The following is a 16,343-nucleotide window of genomic DNA, read 5'->3' as shown; positions in this document are numbered from 1 at the left end:
CATCTAAAACACAGCCCTCCGCAACACCTATAAGAGGAAAAGGGAGTTGAAGCATCAACAAATGATCTTCACAATCACCCGAAGAACATTATCATAAATACGGCCACAAACATACTTGGCCCCAGTCACAAAAAGAGTCGGAACGGCTGGTTTGACGATAAATGTAAGCTAGCAACGGAACGGAAGAATAGTGCATACAAAGTAATGCTGCATTCTCAAAGAAAGCGGGCACGCGCAGAGACTTATCACGAACTCCGGCGAGTGGAGAAGGGACTTCACACACGGAAAAAGGAAGCCTGGGAAAACCAACAGGTCTGTGAACTTGAAAAGTACAGGAAGCAACCACACCAGGCGCGCAAATTTTACCAACAAGTCAGCAGGATGAAGCTTTACACACTTCGATGATCATCCTGCCGAGACAAAGAGTGAAATCTGATTCTGACAGAATGGGCATATTGGATCGATGGGTTGAATACTTTGATGAACTACTGAACAACCAGACCATCGGCAGGTTGGAGGTCCCGCCAACTGAAGACGACGGACAAATGCTGCCACCAACAAGTAAAGAAGAAAGAGTCCGTGCAATTCATCGGCTTAAAAACCATAAGTCGCCTGGAGCCGATGGAATTACAGCCGAATTGGTTAAATATGGAGGCGACCAATTACACCAAGTGGTTCATTAACTTGTGCTCAAGGTGTGGGACAGCGAATCAATGCCTGACGACTGGCAAAGAGGCATTATCTGTCTCATAAATAAACCGGGAGATATCACGCAGAGCAGCAATTATAGAGGTATCACGTTATTGAGTACCATCTATAAGATATTCCCCGTTGCTAGGCCGGATAGCCCCATACGCCCAGAACATCATTGGCCCATACCAAAGAGGTTTCACTTCAGGCAAATCAGCAACAGGACAGATTTTCTCTCCCCAGCAAGCGATGGAAAAGATGTTGGAATGTGGATATCTTTTCATCGATTTTAAGGCCGCCTAAGATAGCATAGCCCGGGTAACACTGTACACGGCCATGAGAGAATTCGGTATCCCGAAGAAATTGATAAAACTGACAAGGCTGACCTTGACCAATGTGCGAGGCCAGATAAAAGCAGCAGGATCTCTCTCAAAGCCATTCGACATCAACAAGGGTCTACGACAAGGGGCTGCCCTATCATGCGTCCTCTTTACTCTGGCCCTCGAAAAAGTGATCCGTGATGCTGAGGTAAATCCGATGGGTACGATCCTATTTAAGTCCATCCAACTACTGGCCTATGCTGACGATATCGACATCATGGGAAGAACCACTCGAGACGTGCAAACTCCCTTCATCCAAATCGAGCACACGGCGCGAGACCTTGGGCTGTGCAACAATGAAGACAAGACAAAATATATGGTGGCAACGTTAGCACCAAAAACCAACCAATCAACAGCATCAAACCGCACTGGTCAAGCGAGAAGAATAAGGATAGGAGATTACAACTTTGAGATCGTTGAAAATTTCTCCTATCTAGGGTCAAAAATCGCAACCGATAACAGCTATGACGATGAAATCCGCGCACGGTTGTTGGCTGCCCACAGAGCCTATTTCAGCTTACAAAAACTGTTTCGCTCGAAATGTCTCTTTCTCAAAGTTCTTACTGTAGAAGACTATGATCTTGCCAGTCCTTATGTATTTCTCGGAGACTAGGGTTCTTAGGAGAAAAAACTGCGAACTCTTGGCCGCGTTCGAAAGAAGAATCTTTCGAATAATTTTTGGTTCCTTACATGAGAATGGACGATTCCGTAACCTACATAACGATGAAATCTATGAGTAATACCACGACCGTAGTAATACTTGGTCGTGGATAAAGTCCGGCTCAACAGGTTGCACTGGGCGGGTCACTTAATCCGTATGGATGAGTTTGATCCAGCCCGGAAAGTCTATAAAAGTAATATCTATAGTAGAAGACGAAGAAGTCCCTGTCTGAGATGGAGCGATGGCGTAGGTCAGGACGTCACACAGCTTTTAGGGATATCGATTTGGTGGACTTCGGCGGAAAACCGGGATGTTCCTTATTAAGGCAGGCCTAGACCGGATACCGGTTGTTGCGCCGTTGATGATGATGAAATGTTATTAAAATACAAGCCCAAAGCCTCGACCTCAACCAAATTGAGCAGGTATGGAGTATTTTGGAATAAAAGGCTAAGAGACTTCACTAATGTGAGATGGAATAAATCCTGAAGAAAGAATGGTTGAAAATCGAGAATGTGAGAAATTAATCGTCGTAAGGGAAGAGCAATAAGATATTAACTTTTTTTTTTATTGACTTAGATTATTGTACTTTCGTTTTATGCCGAATACTTTTTTTGCTTTGAAATGGCCTACGAAGATAAAAATGGTTCCTTTTTGTTAATTTACTTTGTTTTTGTAATTCAAAAAAGTGTTTTATTAAAAACTTAAGCATTTTATGTTTCAAAACATCAAACATTATTTCTTTATTGAATTTAGTTTCTAATATTTTGTAGGATATTTGCAACAGTGGTCACAAATCGAATACTTTTTTGGGCCGCTGTATTTTTTTTAAATCCGACAGTCACTTAGTTCATTTTCAAAAATTGTTATTCACCACACCAATCTTTATTTCAACCTGGCAATCTCCAGTCAGAATTGCAGCTGGCAGCTCAACGTTTGCAATTAGATAAATATGTCAAAGTTCGTAAATGTCAAATAAGCGGTATCCCGTCGGAATTTTGTGGACGCCGGAATTAATATAACATTGCAGTGATACTGTAGCGAGTAAAGTTTTTCTCTCTTATATTACGTCGACTAACTAACATTAAAAAGCTGGCGTTTAGCTAGCAGTTGCGAAACTTCTGTGTTTCATAAATATAATGTTTTACTTCTGGCGGTTAACCTCAACCATCCGATTCGATTGTTTATAAACAATTTACCAGGAAATTGTTAATAATCCCGTTCAGAATTTGGAAATTTATTCACTAAGTAGAAAATCATTCTCCACGCAATATGGATCAAATGCTACCGAGTCCGGGGTTTTCAATCCCGAGCATCGGGACTCCCTTACATCAGCCTGAAGCTGACCAGCAAATCCTGCCGACAGCGGTTTTCCAGCAACAACTCGCGTCCAGTCAGCAAATGCAACAAATGAACCAAATGGCTGGGCAGCAAGTAGGCCAGTCAATGGGACAAGGTATGTCTGGTGGAATGGGCCAAGGCATGGGTTCGTTTGGGGATATGAGCGGACTCGGAATGCCATCATTGATGGCGACCCCAACAAAACAAATGCACACTTATAACCCCAGTTTTACGCCACAAAGCATGATGCAGCCGCAGACACCGGTAAGTACCAATTTGATTGAGGTGTGAAACGATTTCAACGTTTATTTCAATCCAACAGCAAAGCCTCATGTCCCCGATGGCACCAATGACGGAACGCACGGAAAATATTGGCAGCGTAAACATCCACCAGACTATGGGCCCTGCTACTCCGATGACCCCTATGACGCCTGGATCTGCGGATCCGGGAATAGTTCCCCAATTACAGTAAGTTCGATCTTGCATCCAAAATTCATGCCGTTGCATTCAAATCTCTCGAAATTTTTAGGAATATCGTATCCACTGTGAATCTAAGTTGTAAGCTGGACCTGAAAAAGATCGCTCTACATGCACGTAACGCCGAGTACAATCCAAAGCGTTTCGCCGCCGTCATCATGCGAATTCGAGAACCCCGAACGACCGCCTTAATTTTCTCGTCGGGTAAAATGGTGTGCACGGGCGCAAAGAGCGAAGAGGATTCACGTTTGGCGGCCAGAAAGTACGCTCGAATCATACAGAAACTTGGCTTCATGGTAAGACAGTAACAAAGTACCAAAGAGCCCTCACTGACAGTGAATATATCTCCCGCAGGCAAAGTTCTTAGACTTCAAAATCCAAAACATGGTGGGCAGTTGCGATGTGAAATTCCCAATTCGTCTAGAGGGTCTGGTGCTCACGCACGGCACTTTCAGCTCCTACGAACCTGAGCTGTTCCCTGGTCTTATTTATCGAATGGTCAAACCTAGAATAGTATTGTTGATATTCGTCTCAGGGAAAGTGGTGCTGACGGGCGCCAAGGTCCGACAGGAGATCTACGAAGCATTTGATAAGATCTTCCCGATCCTGAAGAGTTTCAAGAAGCAATGAAGTCGTTTTTCTGCGAGCGGACAAAATTGCGACTTGTTAGTTGTAAGCGGTATGTTCTTGAAGATTCGGTAGATAAAATTCGCCGTGAATGAGATGGAATGAAAGTTGTTTAAGGCATCTGGATTTGATTCTTTGTCGTAGTGACCGTGTATAATACAAAGTGTTTTCAATTGGGCTACGGAACACGCCTGGTAGTATCTCTAACGAATTTTATCGTTGCAGAAGATATGATAATAGTTGATTGTCTGATAATCATAATTTTTGTAAAATAAAACTTAAGATATTGCATAAGTATTTGTGAGTTGTTTTAATTCATCGGAGATTTTGGTGTGTCGTGTGGATTTGGTATCTTTTCCTTCATTTTGGATCTCCTCGGAAGTGTTGGTATTGGAAACCCGCAGTAGCCCAGTAGGAAGTATGTTCATCAATGCAATTTCGTATGCTTTATGGAATTGATGCACTTATGCACCCTGAAAAAGGAATGAATTCCAATGTGAGCTAATGAGAAAGAGATTGGCTGCTGACTTGAAATTTTACCAAGTTCTGCAAGCACTAATGCAAAGTAGAAGCGATAGTCATGCACGCTGTAAGCATGCTTGAATTTGTTTTGTGGAATAATTCAGAGTTTTGGGCAAAACAAAAATTTTGTTTAGGAATTGAGGGATTCCTAAGTCCGTCAACCACTTAATGGGGGACCGGACCAGCCGGGAAGCCCTGCGTGACCAAAATGGTTACAAGTTGGTATTTCCTCCCTTTTATTAATTCAAAAACACGTCATGGGTATGAATTATAACGAACACAAATCCGCCTTGTAAAAATTTTTAGGCCTAAGCCGGACAAGACTAAAATAAAATTTTTGTTTGGGAATTGGGCAATTTGAAACTTTTTGAAAATATTTCTGTCATTGAATTCATTCGGGCTCAGTTTTCCTATGTGGTGCAGTGAAAAACTATACATAATGAAACCTCAACAAATTTACACTGAACGGTGAGTTGAAAACTTTGAAATGTAACCGCCTATTGTTGATGAACGGCAATTGCGACATTTAGTAAAAAGTGAACAGGAGAGGCTATTAGGGATGTTAGTTAGTTCGTTTAGTTTAGTGGAGAGAGCGGCAACTCCAAGCATTCAGACCTTTGTTAGGTTCATCCATCCTCCGGCGGTGGATTTTCCGCAATATCTTACCTTCCCGGCGCCGGAGGGTAGAAATTTTTGCATTTCCTGAATCTGGGCCGCCTCCCCTTTCCAACAAGACATCGCCCACAAAAATCCGACGATTTTGAATTTTTCGCCACTTTCACGACCTGGGGGATTCGTGCAAATTTTCAATTTTCTTCGATTTTCACCAGGCTTTCCGGCGGGGGATTTTCCGAGATCTCGTACCTCACCGAAGTCGTAGGGTAGAAATCCTTGCATTTCCTGGATCTGGGTCGCCTCCCCTTTCGAACGAGATATCGTCCACAGAAATCCGACGATTTTGAATTTTTCGCCACTTTCATGACTCGGGATTCGTGGAAATTTTCAACATTGTACTATCCCCAGAAATCGCCTATTCGTCGGCCTCTCGCCGGTGTTCGCAGGCTTTCGCGAATCTGAGAATATTCTCCAGAGACAGAGAATGCGCAGACTCTTCGCTGAAGAAAACCTTACCAAGATTTGAGGAAGCCGGGTAGTTGTATAGGAAGTGCAGGTTCGTCCCTTCTTCCTCCTCGCATTGGCTGCATATGGCCGAGACCATCACTTCGATTTTTTCCACGTGGTAGTTTAAGGGGCAGTGTCCTGTAAGCCCTACCACTTCGTAACGGACAACAAAAATGCCGCTCTAGTGGTCTCGGGTTCCGCCACAAAGATTTCCGTCTGCCAATAGAAGTTCAAATTTCTCCATTCGGTTGCGTGAATCCTTGCCATTTCCCCCTTCAGAGTAGACTTGACAGTAAATGACCGGATGCCAAAAGCTGGTTCTGGCCCTACCATTGTGGATTTGGAACCTTGGCGAGCCAGTTTGTCAGTTTCCTCATCACTAGCGATGTTTGAATGACCCGGCACCCGCATTAGGAATGTTTGTTCAGTCGACAAGTTTCAGCAGCATTTGATGACAACTCCCCACCAACAGACTTGCTATGTCGTTGCTGTTTAGTGCTGATAATGCTGCCCGAGTGTCGGAACAAATTCGAATTATGTGACCCCTCCATTTTGGCCGCAAATATTCTTCTACTTTCAATAAAATGGCTTATATCTCCCCCTGGAAGATAGTCGTCAATTTTTCGGAGAGGTCGTACCAGTTCCATGCTCGGATTTCCCGAGAACCTCCCTGCGCCTGATCCGTTTTCCATGGCGGATCCCGTCGGTAATTTTTCCAGCCCTACCGCCTGGTTGGTTATTGAAATACAGAGCAATTTCTACGCACATTTTTACACAAAAAAAGGTGTTTTTCTGCTGCTACACTAGAGGGCACTGTGATCATCTTAAAGAAAAAAGTAAACGGCATTTTAACGTACAGACCTAACTACAGTCCGCAAACTAGGATTATTAAAAAATATTAAAAGCGAAATTTTTGGTGCCTTGTTTACCTTTTTTTTTGTGAATTTTGATGTTTTTAAGACTTCTTTAATGAATAAAAAAACTACTGAAGTTTGCGGACCGTAGAAATATGTTCTGAACAGGTCGTGAAAATTTCAAAGAATTTTATTGGATAGATTTTGGGCTATAGTGGCAGCCGATTTTCAACATGCAGTTTCGAGAAAAACGCATTTAAAAAGTAGAATGCGATTTTTAGCCATAAAACCTTAACTGACCATTAATCTGCTGTACCTAGTTCATAAACCTTAGGTTTCTTGAAGAAACACATGTACAACTTTGGCTTCAATTCTTGTCCTTTGAGTGACGTCATTCGAACATCATTCGGACTAATAAATGCGCACTTTATTACGGCGATCGACAAAAATCTGGCATGTGACTTATCACGTGCTTAACACTATAATTTCCAAATGACCCCGAATATTAAAAAATCACTTTGCCCATATATTCTACAGTATATCTAGATACAATTGAGGTCAAAAAAAAAATTCAATTCCGCGGATCCGACACACGGGATGACTTCCCCGAGGCTGTAATTCTTCTCTTTTGGTGATTACGACGGAATATGTCTTTTCGAAGAAGAATCTTTGTTGGAAACCATATGATCAGCAGGCATCGGAGTGCTTGCCAAGAAATTTCCAGATGGACGCATGACCGCCTTTCCACGCGCCAATGGTATCAAGTCTATATGCGTCGTTAGCTGCTTTCCGTTTTACCTCCAAATGGATTGAGGGTAAATTCAGAATGGCTTCGAGTGCCACGGTAAGTGTACTACTCATTGTTCCAGTAATACTTAGGTAACCGAACCTCTGAATCTGCGTCAGTCGTTTCTGCTCTTAGCGAAGTTCAGTCTCGTCCACCAGACGATGTCCGGAGACAGATGCTTACCCGTGGGTAACACTTTAGCCTCCACAGGTGGTGCCGATTTGAACTCGGGGTCAGGAATGGTGACAGAAGGGAACTGCTTCGGATCGTCTGTTAAGAACTAGATTCCAACAGGGTTGGTTCCCACTTGAATAAGTAACGAATCTAAGCCTAGACTCAGGTTCTCCATCGAAGAGCTCAAGGTTGGCCCTTCGCTTAGAATTGGGTCGTCTTGATCAAAGTGCTGTTGAACTTATTTGTTTTTAAGTTTTTCGTTACTTCAAAGTTGGCTGTCGTGGCTTTTATTTTATCAATCTCGGCAGAGCCCCGTTTTGCTGAGATAAGGCCGAGATAAGGTCGTGACCATTTAGCTCCAGGTATGGTAGTCACACCTTGGCCTGTTGTTTTGATTACCGCTAAGCTTCTAGTGTTGCCTCTCGTTTCCCGAAGGATCTTCTTTACTGAGTTCCCTCACCACGACAGGGTAGGGGGGGGATGTTACACGGCCGCACCTATGAGGGAAATGCAGATATCGAAGAAAGCTTGCAAGCGGACGATTTCAATAGCTCTGCGCTACATGAAGGAAGAAGTACATTAAGAGAGACGAATTCACGAGTTTGTAATTTAAAGCAAAAGCTCTGGGAATGGAATTGCCGGTACAATCTTTCAAGGCAAATTTTCGAGTCCTTTCTGCGAATATTGAGAGAAGAAAAATTAGATACACCTATTAGCTTGAAAGGTTTCAGTGAAAGAAGGGAAAAGAATTTGTCAAAAACCGTGGCACCTGGGGAATATTATCATTACGAGTTGGCAGAGCAATAAAAGCCAATAGAAACTAGGTTGATTCAATATGACGAATTAATTTTCGATATAGTTATAGATGGACTTCCTCTATTCAAAACTTCAGCTGTAAGCGTGTGGCCTCTGTTAATCAATGTGAAGCCACTGTTAATCAATATGAAAGATGTCGGAAAAATATTGATCGATACGTAGGTAGGAAATAAAAAACCCAATAGTGTAGATTCATAATTTCATAAACGAAATCAAAGACTTGCAAACGATTGGCTTGACTTACGTGTTATTACTGTGAGAGTCCAGCGTTGCATCACCTTGGCACCAACACGGTGGTATCTGCGCTATCTGAAGGAAGGTCTGAAACCAGAAGAGACCCTTAGGAAAGCTCAGGACAGACCTAAACCTTCAACATTGAAGGCGAGAAAGCGGAGGGCAGCAGAGATTAGCCCAAAAGAGGGGATTTGTTACGATGAGAGCTGACAGTTGCTCCTTGGCATCAACATGGTCATCAAGGCTGTCAACCAACCAGACTCCCCTAACAGGTTTACCAGTCGTGAAGACCGACTGTGTGAGAAAATATATGGAACCGGGCGGCAAGTGCTGGAACTAACATGAATGCTAGCAGTTCGGCGAGGTGACGGCCGGGGTTCTTGATTCTTAAATATTATCTCCCTCTTAGGGCACAGAGATAGTCAATAAAACTAAATCCACCCCGGGCAAACTACTCTAATATAGACGTGAAATCTCAAGGCGAATTGATACCACCGAAAATTTCAATCCCAAAGAGCTACGCTGCCTAACGGTTTAAAAACAAACCTATCGCGCGCGTAATGAACGGGGAAGGATTAGCGCTGAATTGACTCTGGCATCTATGCGGCGAGTGGCCACCGTCTTTCTTTCTTCTTCATGGGGGTCAGATGACATTGTGGCTTTGCGGCGGCCCACCTCAACCTAATTGTTCGCCCCTGGCGCTTTAAACACATTGGGGGAACCCTAAACAAACGGGTAGACTGACGCTTTCCTGGGGAGTTTAGAGCATAAACAACTTAGGTCAATGCATGTTTAAACTTATAAGTTCAATTCTTCGGAAGCAAGAGTTGAGGTATAACCGATACATGAATTTAACAGATCCATTCCAAATTTAATTAAATCTTAAATTCGCGTTTTTCTCAAAGTTAATTTTTGAACAAAAGCCCTGCCAAGTGCGGCTTTATTGAATCGCTTTTCCGAATTCACGATGGAGGTCCTGCGAATCAAAGAATCCCATATTCACGGCAACGCTTGCTGTAATGAGTAGATATGATCCCTTTTCTATGCTCTCGTACTGTTGGTGTCGCATAGGGCTTACCATTTTCATGAGATATAAGACTTTCAGCCAGTTATCATTACTTATAACGAAATTCAAAATTCTGATGGTCTCTAAGGAGTAATTATGTTAAACTAAAAAAAATAAAAACATTATATTCAAAGGATTTCAGCGAGTGTACAAAAAAATGATCACTATCTTGTAGTCTGTTTATCATATGCAGTACCCCTCAGGGTCGAATTTAATTCTGGAAAGAAGGTCGTCCGGATAGCTGTGTGGTTAGAGCATGAGGCTATCGTACGGAAGGTCGCGTTTCAAATTTCACTAGTGGCAGTGGGATTTGCATCGTGAATCAACGTCGGATACCAGTCGACTCAGCTGTGAATGAGTACCTGAATCAAATCAGGGTAATAATCTCGGGCGAGCACAATGCTGACCATATTGCCACCTAAATGGTACTATATTAGTGCACCGTTACGGTCTTGAATGAAGTGCTCTAACACACCTCAAGGCTCTAATCCAATTGGATTGTTGCCCCAACGATTATTATTAAAAAAAGGTCTTTGCCAATGATTAACGATTTTTCACATCATTCGGTGAATTATGTTAAACTCCACTTTTCTAATTACGATAAATAAATAATCCTATACCATTTCACCGTTTTGACCAGCGTCCTCTTTCCATCCTCGCTCGACGACACTCCCCTTGGTTTTCTCTCTTTTTCTTCCCCCCCAATAACGAAATTTCCCTGCCAAGAAGCGCGGCAAAGGGTGGTATACGTCCCAAGGCGAAACGCCTGCTGGACCAACACTAACAGCACTACTACCAGACCCTATTTGCACTTCCACGTGGTGATCGCTGGGAGTTCTTTCTTCATGAAAAATTGAAGACGAAGAAGGATGAAGGTGAGTTTCCCGCGCTTAAAAACTGGACAAATTGTACCCACTGTTCCTCCAGGTTAGGGGTTGGGTAGGGCTGAAAACCATACATGGAAAACTGACGTTAGAAAGCCACAGAAGGAGCCTCAGAAAGGATGGATTTTACAACCACGAATCCGGAAACGAAAACGGAACAAGGATTTGCGCATTTTCTCATGGAACGTGCGCTCCCTGTGCAGACCAAATGTTGCCCAGCAGCTAGCCGATACTCCGCCTCAATATAAAGTGGATGTAACAGCGTTGTAAGAGATGCACTGGCAAGGGACCGATTTCATGGAGGAGAGCCACTACACCATATATTATAGTGGCCATCCAGTAAACCATGTGCTCGGAGTAGGTTTCCTAGTTAGTCAAAAAATGAAACCTGCAGTTATTGGCTTTGAAACCATAAGCGAACGGCTGTGCAATCTGCGCGTGCGAGGCAAATTTAGAAATATAAGCCTCATTAGCGTTCACCTCCCTACAAAGGAGACTGCAGAGTCAGAGAAGAACACCTTCTACGAGGCAGTTGACCAGACAAACGAAGCCTGTCCCAAGTATGATATTAAAATCATACTTGGAGACTTTAACAGTCAATTAGGGAAGGAGCCTGTATTCAGGCGATACGTTGGTTCCCATAGGTTACATAAGGATGCAAATGATAACGGACTGCGGATTATTCAGTTACCAGTATCGTACGAAATGGTTGTTGGAAGTACCTGGTTTGCGCGGAAAGCGGTCCACAAACATACGTGGGCCTCTCCAGACGGGATCACTTTCAACCAAATTGACCACGTGTTGATCGAACGCCGCCACCACTCAGTCTTGATGAATGTCAGAACATATAGGGGGGCCAATATAGACAGGGATCACTATCTCGTTGGCATGGTGCTCCGAGCTCGAATAACAATACCACCTAGAATCCCCTCTGATAATCAGGTGAGAGTTAACACTGAAGCCATCCACAACATAGCCCTCCGCGACACCTATAATAGGGAAATGGATGCCGCAAAGACCGCAGTCAACAGACGACCTGGAGATGAAGCATCAACAAATGATCTTCACAACCACCTGAAGAACGTTATCTTTGATACGGCGACAAGCATACTTGGCCCCAGCCGCAAAAGCAGTCGGAACGGCTGTTTTGACGATGAATGTAAGCTAGCAACGGAACGGAAGAATGCCGCATACCGAGTAATGTTGCATTCTCAAAGGATGCGAGCACGCGGAAATAATTATCACGGACTCCGGTAAGCGGTGAGGCGACTTCACAGACGGAAAAAGGAAGCCTGGGAGAATCAAAATTACAGGGAACAACCACACCAGGCGCCTAAGTCCTACCAACAAGTCAGCAGGATGAAACCTTATAAATCTCCATGCTCATCCTGTCGAGAAAAAGAGGAAAATCTGATTTCCAACGGAATGGGCATATTGGAGCGATGGTTTGAGTATTTTGATGAACTGCTCAACGACCAAAATATCGGCGAGTTGGAAGTCTCGCCAACTGAAGACGAAGGACATATACTGCCACCACCATGTGTAGAAGAAACTGTTGCAATTCACTGGCTTAAAAACCATAAGCCGCCAGGAGTTAATGTAATAACAGCTGAATTGGTTAAATATGGAAGCGACCAACTACACCAAGCGGTTCATCAACTGATGCTCAAGGTGTAGGACAGCGAATCAATGCCTGACGACTGGCAGCGAGGCATTATCTGCCTCATACATAAAAAGGGAAATATTACGCAGTGCAGCAATTATAGAAGTATCACGTTGCTGAGTACCATCTATAAGATATTCTCCGCTATCTTGCTAGGCCGGATAGCCCCATACGCCCAGAACATCATTGGCCCATACCAAAGAAGCTTCACTCCAGGCAAATCAGAACAGATAAGATTTCCTCTCTGCGGCAAGCGATGGAAAAACCGTTGGAATATGGCCACCAGTTGCACCATCTTTTCATCGACTTCAAGGCTGCCTATGACAGCATAGTCAGGGTAAAACTGTACACGGCCATGAGAGAATTCGGTATCCCGACGAAATTGATAAGACTGACTACGCTGACCCTAACCAATGTGCGAGGCCAGATAAAAACAGCAGGATCACTCTCGAGACCATTAAACATCAACAACGGTCTAAGACAAGGGGATGTTCTATCATGCGTCCTCTTTAGCCTGGCCCTGGAGTGATTCTTCTCTTACTGTACAAGACAATGATCTTGCCAGTCCTCACGTATTCTTCGGAGACTTGGGTTTTTAGTAAGAAAAATTGCGAACTCTTGGTCGCGTTCGAGAGTATCCTTCGAAGAATTGTGACGTAGTCCATATAATGACGAAATCTATGAGATATACAACGACCGTCTGGTTGTGGATAAAATCTGGTCCAGTAGGTTGGGGTGGGCGATTCACTTAATCCGTATGGATGAGAACGATCTAGCCTGAAAGGTAGAAAGAGAAGACTGAGATGGAGCGATGGCGTAGGTCAGGACTCCAGATAGCTTTTAGAGGTATCGAATCGGTGGACCTCCGGCGCAAAACCGGAGTGTCTGGAGTTCCTTAATGAAGTAGGCCTAGACTGGATACCGGTTGTTGCGCCGTTGAAGATGATGAGTATTTGGGAATGCAATATGATATTGCTTGACGTATTAGCACAACTTGGGTGAAGCACTTCCAATGTCATTGCCCAGCTCTAGAGAGAATCAAATTGTGGTCACTAGGTGAAAATTGGGAACTTCAAAGTGACCCTGGCTGTTGGGTTCGAAAGCTGCTGTCCTATCTAAACTCTACAGGTTGACTCTGAAGATAGGAGCTGGCTATTTATTTATTTATTTAATGAGGACAATACACAGAAAGCAAATTTCTTATTACATATTGTCCTTAGAGGGAGGAGCAAGTAAATGGCATATTTTGCGCTTAAAACTAGAGAGGGACATAGAGTCAAAGGAACCAAACTGTAGGGCATTGTAGGACCGGCAAAACCTCGGGATCGGAGAGTGAAAGTAAATCTCGAGCTCGGCGAAGGGTACATCAAAAATGTCCGCATTACGTGTGTTATGAGACGAGGCGATACGGAAAGTAATATCCGAGTTGGCGGAGCAGTCCATCAGACCATTGCAGAGTTTGAAAAGAGTACACATATCAAGGAAGATACGGCGTTGCTGTAGGAAGAGGAGATTGAGGGTGGGGAATCGTGACGGATAATCAACCCGTGGAAGGTTCTTTTTATAAGAGAGGGACCGAGAATAGGAAAAGGATGAGGGCTTAAGGGAATAGCGCATCCAGTGGCATTTGTTGACATTCAGTGTTAGCTTGTTGACCGAACACCAACGGGCTAAATTATCAAGGTTGGATTGTAAGAGAGCACAGTCCAATGGAGAGGAAACAGAGGCAAACAATTTAAGGTCGTCTGCGTAAAGCAAATACGGACAGGTGAGGATGGAGGCGAGGTCATTGATAAAAAACAGGAAGAGTAGCGGGCCAAGTGTAGAACCTTGGGGAACACCAGAGGAAGGAGAGAAGGAACCAGATGAGTGACCATGAAAAGAAATTTTGCAGGAACGGTATGAGAGTTAGGAGGAAAGCCAGGAGATGGCTGAGGGAGGGAAGTCTAGCGAAGAAAGTTTAGAGAGGAGAATGTTATGGTCAACGGTGTCAAAGGCTTTGGAGAAATCAGCATAAACAGCATATACCTCCTGTCGTGAATTCAAGCGTTTAGCAACAAAGTTGGTAAAGACCAGACGAAATTTCTGGTTTTTGGTGGTATTGAAATTTAGGGCAGAGCAAGTATACATAAAGGAAGAAAGTGGGAGAGGTTGTTGGAAGGAATTGGAAGGCTAGGATGATTAGGCCAGTTGAGCATGGGGAGGTTGAAATCTCCACAAAGGAAGAAAGGGAGGGAAGGGAATCTGACGGTAATGAGTTCAGACAAACTGTCAAACAATTCTTCATACAGGTGAGAAGGGCTAGCACAGGGGACATATACACAATGAACGGGAGGAAGTTGGGCGGGGAGACACGAAGAGCAACACAATCAAAAGGAAAGTCAGAGGAGAAGACGAGTTCAGCGGGGAGTGAATTTTTTATAGGCTAGATTGTGCACCCCTTGATTTTCCCACAGCAGTCATGTTGTAGCAAAAAAACGGTGCACTGCGGTGATAATTGAGACCTTTGGAGCGGCCATTGATACCTACCACGATTTTGTGTAGAGTTTAAGAGGTCTACAGTGGGCGTAACGCAATCGTCAATGACGACGAAAAACAATCAATTGCTTTCGAACACTATTCAGAGAGGTTGGCAGGTGAATCATTGAATTCCCCAATTCTACAAAGTGAAATAAAGACCGTAACTTCTTTTATATAAACTCCGAGAATTTTTATTAAAACTTATAGACATTTTCTAGTCTTTGTTTTCTCTCCAGGATATTCCCGGATTACATCATGGACGCCATTAGGCCAGCTAAAGTATCAAATTCAATTTTCTCGGTAATGTTCTTCGTCTTGATATTCTCATCCTGGGATGCGACGAACACCATGTGTCCTTGCACTTTCCAGCCACTTCTCTTGATCCATTGATTCAGGGTTCCATCTGAAATTGCATTTGATTAAACCCAAACTCTTAACCACTGCGTCCAATCCTATCCTACCATCAAGACCGCCCAGCAACTTCGACAGAAGACTCTTTTCAACAGTTTGGAATGTGATCCCGACGACATGGCACACAAATTTCCTGATTGAATCATAGAAGCCAACAATTCGTGAAAACAACGACGGATTCATTTCCACACGGTCCCAGAAGAGTTGGAAGTCACACTGCTCCAGGATGTCGGCCAGATAAATGATTTCTCGTATTGTGTTGTCTTGCATTTGGACTGGGAGCAAGAGACATTTTGCAAGGACGAAATCGGTGTGCGGTAGATTCGTCAACGACTTCAACAAAATCAAATATGTAATTTCCAAATCCATCATGTGCGGATTGAATTGATACAATTTGAGAACAGCGAGGTTTGCTTCTAAATCGTATGTGTTTTCGCGAGCCTGCTCCTCCACGTAGTCTTCAATTTCCTTCAAGTGATCCAAATTGTATCTGAAAGGGTCGGAATGCATCATTGGAGGTTAGAGTGACTTAAAAACATATTCGATTTGACGCTAAAGTCTTACCTTTCTATGCTATTTAGCATTTCAGAAATAGTCAGGCTATTTCCATCTTCCATTTTAACGTATCGCGTCATCGTGGATTGTCGAATTTATATCGAAAAATTGGAAAGTTAACGTGGACTGAAGGCGATGCTTCTTGCAACCCCGGAAAATGACGTTTGTGAAAGATCGAAACATGTGTGAAGTTAGCTGATGTTCAGGTTTCAGATAAATGTTTAGGTTGAATTGGAAAGTAAGGGACTGTCGATTTTGTCCTTAAAATTGTAGAAGATTGTTTGCAATATCTTTTCTCTTTGAAAGGATCTTAGGTAATGAATTTATTTTTAAACAGTAGGAAGTAAATTATATTTCATTATTAGGGTCAGTTAGGAAAATATAAATCAACATTTATGTCAAGATATTATAATTGTATGGTTTAAGGCTATCTAATTCTGCTAAAATGAATGACTGTAAAAAGATGAGAACGAGTAGATTTCTTAAGGGAATTGTGTGTATTTTGTTTTTTAATGAGATTTTCACCAACTAAAACCGCCAGCAGCTTTCTTTGCATTGGGAG

General features: G+C 43.2%; 2 protein-coding genes across 2 annotated transcripts; one reads left to right on the top strand and one right to left on the bottom strand.

Annotated features, from left to right (window-relative positions):
* The first annotated feature begins 3,000 nt into the window (after positions 1 to 3,000).
* LOC119646739 (TATA-box-binding protein) lies at positions 3,001 to 4,470 on the top strand. The gene is made up of 4 exons (XM_038047317.1): positions 3,001 to 3,333; positions 3,392 to 3,537; positions 3,599 to 3,842; positions 3,901 to 4,470. The coding sequence occupies exons 1-4, from the start codon at positions 3,001 to 3,003 to the stop codon at positions 4,174 to 4,176; spliced, it is 999 nt and encodes a 332-aa protein (XP_037903245.1). The 3' UTR covers positions 4,177 to 4,470.
* Positions 4,471 to 14,980: 10,510 nt separating this feature from the next.
* LOC119655254 (eukaryotic translation initiation factor 3 subunit K) lies at positions 14,981 to 15,953 on the bottom strand. The gene is made up of 3 exons (XM_038061052.1): positions 15,791 to 15,953; positions 15,277 to 15,716; positions 14,981 to 15,218 (listed from the first exon to the last, which is right to left on the bottom strand). The coding sequence occupies exons 1-3, from the start codon at positions 15,859 to 15,861 to the stop codon at positions 15,064 to 15,066; spliced, it is 666 nt and encodes a 221-aa protein (XP_037916980.1). The 5' UTR covers positions 15,862 to 15,953; the 3' UTR covers positions 14,981 to 15,063.
* Positions 15,954 to 16,343: the final 390 nt, after the last annotated feature.

This window comes from Hermetia illucens, chromosome 1, assembly GCF_905115235.1.
Source record: "Hermetia illucens chromosome 1, iHerIll2.2.curated.20191125, whole genome shotgun sequence".
Lineage (NCBI taxonomy): Eukaryota > Metazoa > Arthropoda > Insecta > Diptera > Stratiomyidae > Hermetia > Hermetia illucens.
The sequence above is the reverse complement of the archived record's forward strand: the minus strand, read 5'-3'. Positions and strand labels throughout refer to the sequence as shown.

Coding starts and splice junctions, on each gene's coding strand:
- LOC119646739 (XM_038047317.1), top strand. CDS start 3,001: ATGGATCAAATGCTACCGAGTCCGGGGTTTTCAATCCCGAGCATCGGG. Junction 3,334..3,391: donor TGATGCAGCCGCAGACACCG/GTAAGTACCAAT, acceptor TCAATCCAACAG/CAAAGCCTCATGTCCCCGAT. Junction 3,538..3,598: donor GGAATAGTTCCCCAATTACA/GTAAGTTCGATC, acceptor CGAAATTTTTAG/GAATATCGTATCCACTGTGA.
- LOC119655254 (XM_038061052.1), bottom strand. CDS start 15,861: ATGACGCGATACGTTAAAATGGAAGATGGAAATAGCCTGACTATTTCT. Junction 15,717..15,790: donor ATGCTAAATAGCATAGAAAG/GTAAGACTTTAG, acceptor CGACCCTTTCAG/ATACAATTTGGATCACTTGA. Junction 15,219..15,276: donor GTTGCTGGGCGGTCTTGATG/GTAGGATAGGAT, acceptor ATGCAATTTCAG/ATGGAACCCTGAATCAATGG.